General features: G+C 53.6%; 1 protein-coding gene across 1 annotated transcript; it reads right to left on the bottom strand.

Moving 5' to 3' along the window:
* Window positions 1–963: 963 nt before the first annotated feature.
* LOC103885619 lies at window positions 964–3,051 on the bottom strand. Its single transcript, XM_009209622.3, has 2 exons — window positions 2,700–3,051; window positions 964–2,592 (listed from the first exon to the last, which is right to left on the bottom strand). Exons 1-2 carry the CDS (start codon window positions 2,945–2,947, stop codon window positions 2,313–2,315), a joined length of 528 nt encoding a protein of 175 aa, XP_009207886.1. The 5' UTR covers window positions 2,948–3,051; the 3' UTR covers window positions 964–2,312.
* Between the last annotated feature and the right edge of the window lie 1,040 nt (window positions 3,052–4,091).

Here is a 4,091-nt window from a genome sequence, read left to right as displayed (position 1 = left end):
CCGGGAAACACGCACTCAAATCCGCCCAGAACACCCCACATGGCCTTGTGGCTGACCTTCCACCCTTTTGCCCATCTGGGTCCTTGGTCCTGCAGTCTCTCTCTCTGACCTCGTCTTAGAGGGCATGAGCCATCCCATGAGCCCGCTCCACCCACGTCACTCAGCTCACTCAGATGGAAGGGGTCCTGATCCAGAGTGAGTGCTGGAGGACCTGGGTTTTCTCTGGGCCACCGCCCCTTCCACACACCCAGTCCCTGCACACACAGGCTCGTTCATTCACAAATCCCCGCGCTCACACCCACAGGTGTCTCCCTGCGCACACATCCGCCCGCTTCCTTCCTGCATCGACACACACACACACACACACACACACACACTCCCACGGCTTCCCCTTCCTGCAGACATGCGCCCACACATCCCTAACACGGGATGGGAGGAAATTTTGTCTTCTGCAAGGAGTTTTTATCCTCAGGTGGGCGGGGTGGGGGGGATTAAGTATAGGCTATTTGCAAGTCTGAGGGAATTTACTTTGGCATATCATGTAATTCTAGAGAGAGGCAGGAAGTCGAAAGGGGAAAAGGTGGGGGCCAGAGAAATGAGGGAGGGGCCCCAGTAAATCATTGGTCCACCTTGCCATTCAGCCAGCACCTGGCGGCAGGGCCTGAAGACCCACTGGCAGCTTCGGTAGCTTTCCAGGTGCCTCACGAACATACTCAGAACGTTGGAAAACATTTCTTTGATCAATGTTTATTTCTGTCTTTGAATTCTATTTGCTGAGTTTGAGTAAATGATTATATATCATAATGCTTACTATTTAGTTGTTAGATGTAGACCTTTGTCAAATACCTCACTAAAGGCTCCACCTACATTAATTTACAGCATTAATTTAAATCTTCGGAGCCCTATGGGTAGATATTTATATAATCCCCATTACACAGATGAGGATACTCAGGCTCCAAAGTGCCCAAGGTCGTAAATTGAAGGTGGCAGAACTGCAGGTTTGAGTTCAAGTCTGCAGACAATTCAGCCCTAATCTCAACCATCAGGATGTAATTAATGCCTTATGCTTTAGAAATTCCTATAGATCTGGAAATCTAAGATGGCTACGACATAATTTAGCAGTTATTTGGGAAAATAAAATTGTCTGGTATGCATATGTTAACACTTTGTTGTTCTGAGCCTTTCTTGTAAAATCCAGTTAATGTGAGCTTCCCAAGGCTGGAAACAGATCGGATTTATCCTTCCCCCCAGGTCTTCTGCAGAACATCACTTGGCCAATAGGAGGTGCCCAGCCAATGTTGAAAGTAAATTAAATGAAGTGAAATTCAGGTTTTTGCTCTAGATGTGTGCCAAATAAGCTCATTAAGGGACTGGCAACAACAAAATTAACATTGAGTGATAAGTCCTTTAGAGGCCAAGAGGCCTGGCCGCTCTTCCTAGCTTTGTAGCAGCTGTTAGCAAACTTGCAAAACCCAAACGTGGTGTGAGGAAGGCCACATGCGGAATTCACACTTGAGGCTGCACAGGTTGTGACCTGGAGAGCCATTTTCCAGATTCTGAACACCCATCTCTCCCTTGGTCTGCGTTTCTCACAGGCCTGAGTCCCGCACACACAAACTTGTGTTTCTTACACACTCATAGGAAAAACGTGCCTTGCACGCTTGACAACATGCTGCAGAGGAGGACGTGCAGTCTGGATGTGAATGTGGGTCTAAGCCGCAGCAGGAGTCTTCTTGTCTGTGAGACGCGCCTGGCATTCACTGAGCAGGGCTGGCGTGAGCATGAGTGCCAGTCCACGTGAAGCGCTTAGCACGGAGCCTGGCACCGGGGGCGCTGGGGAAGGCAGTTGATCCCAACCACTTTCTTGCACATTTCTGACACGGCTGCTGATTCCTGCCAGGCAGGCCCCGGGTGACTGGGATTCAGCAAGACTTCCGCATCGCCTTTTTAAACCTGCTCTGCTCAAGCCTCAGCTCTTGGTGATTTCCTGAAGATGCTGCCACCGGGGAAGAGCGTCCCAATCCTCAAATCCCGAGCCCATGCCTTTCATCCCTGCCAGGTTTCCATTTCCAGTTTGCTCCTAACCTGGCCCTTCTCCCCTGCCCCGGCCCCCCGGGACGTGTGAGAGAGAGCCAGACAATAGTAAACGGAATTCAGTCACACACATGGGAAAAAAAAAAAAAAAGATTATGAAAATGAAAAGTAAATAAATATGGATGTTGAGGACCTAATTCTGATAAGCGGATTTTCAAAATTAGCCATTTGCAAGAGTAGATTAAATGCATTTAATGTGGTGGGTGGAAGGAAGTCGATTAAGATGCACAGCAGACCCATTTCAGTAGATTCCGGGGAGCAGGCCTTGCAGGCCCCCTTCGCGCTGCGCATGTTTGCCGGGATAAACGCTGAATGCCTCTTAAGCGCACTAATTTGCTGTTGTCGTGCTGGTAAACAGGCCTCCTGGAAAGGGGCCACTCGCCGCTTCTGTACCCAAGGCGGACGGCGGAGCGGGGAGGGGCCCCCGGCCGGGCTGGGGCGGGAGGCCAGAGGCCAGCCTCGGGGGTGCGGGGGCTCCGTTCGCGGTCTGCAGGGAGGCTGAGAAGCGCCAAGGACAAAGGAATGGCACTGGCTTTCCCCTCACCTTCCCCAGCCGGCCGCCCCCCACCCGGCCCTCTGCAGAGAGAATTCTGGTCCCAGAATACCTTGCAGCTCCTTCCATGGCAACGGCCGCCTCCCTCCCGCACCGTTTCGCCTCTTTCCTTCCTTCCCGCGCCTTCTCCCCGCAGCCCACACCAGAGCCAGGCCTCCCGAGGGCTCGGCGCACCCGCATCCCGCATCCCCGGAGCAGGGACGACGGCCAGTCCTTCCCCCCGGAGGAGGGGCAAGCAGGCGCTCCCAACGCGCACGCCAGCCACACCTGCAAGCGGGAGAGAACCAGATCCCCAGACATCCCTGCCCTGTCCTTCTCCGGGGCACCCACCACACTCGGGGGCCTTAGAGCCCTGAAAAGCCCGGCTGTGTTTTAGGTTTGAGGAAACAGATGAACTGTGTTACCGTGGCCCCGTGTTGGGGGATGGCGGGGGTGGGGGGTGAGGGTCGGGGGCGGTGCAGAGAGAAGTCAGTCATTTGAATAAACACCTCCTGACGTCTTTGAATGGATCCCAGCCAACGATCTGAAGTTGCGTCGGGGCAGTTCCTAGGACCTGAGGCTCCAAGTCACCATGTGACCCTAATGTCTCAGCCATGGTGCGTCTGTCATGGGGTGAGGGCACAGACAGCAGTCACCTGGCACCAACCCTGGTGCAAGCGCTGTGCTTCATTACTCCATTTAATTCTCCCAGCTGGGAGGAGCTGCCCATCACACTTAGAATAAGCTCCATAGGCCCTGCAAGATCTGCTGGGCTGCCTCTCTGAACTCACCCCCTCCCTCACCCCACCGCTCCTCCCTGGGGACGCTCCAGCACAGCAGCCTTCTTTCTGTCCCCTTAGCACTCTGCATCCATTCCTGCCCCAGGACCTTTGCCCTTGCTGTTCTCTCTGCCCAGGACACTCTGCCACTATTTACACCATGTCGGTTACTTGGCATTGGGATCTTTCAATTGCCTTCACAACAGTTATCACCGTTCGTTTCACTGGTTTGTTTGTGAGTTTGTTGTCTGCGTCTTGACACCTTGAAAACAGGGGCCTTGCTTGTCTGGAAGAGCTGTGTCCCAGCACTGAGAATGGATCATACAGGTGTGATGGCGTGAAGCCAGGTCTAGAGCCCTTGTGTTAGGGGTGCAGAGCCCTTTTCACCCCAACCAATGCCACCACCTGGTGCTTGATGACCCCATGCACCAGGGCGAGGCAGGGACGAGTTCCCTTCTGTAACAGCTTCTGTCAGAGCTGCTCTCAGGGAGCCATAAGGCAAGGTGCCTTCTACTCCCTTGGAAGCAAGGCTCAAAGGGGAGGTGGGTTCTACTTCTCTCCCATTTCACAGATGAGGCAGCTGAGGCACTCAAACTCCCACAGCTTTAAGTGGCAGAATGGGACTCAAGCCCAGACAGTCTGGGGTAGGGGAGGAGGAAGTGAAGGGGAATTCCGGCCCAAGAAGC

Source organism: Papio anubis, chromosome 5, assembly GCF_008728515.1.
Source record: "Papio anubis isolate 15944 chromosome 5, Panubis1.0, whole genome shotgun sequence".
NCBI lineage: Eukaryota > Metazoa > Chordata > Mammalia > Primates > Cercopithecidae > Papio > Papio anubis.
The sequence above is the reverse complement of the archived record's forward strand: the minus strand, read 5'-3'. Positions and strand labels throughout refer to the sequence as shown.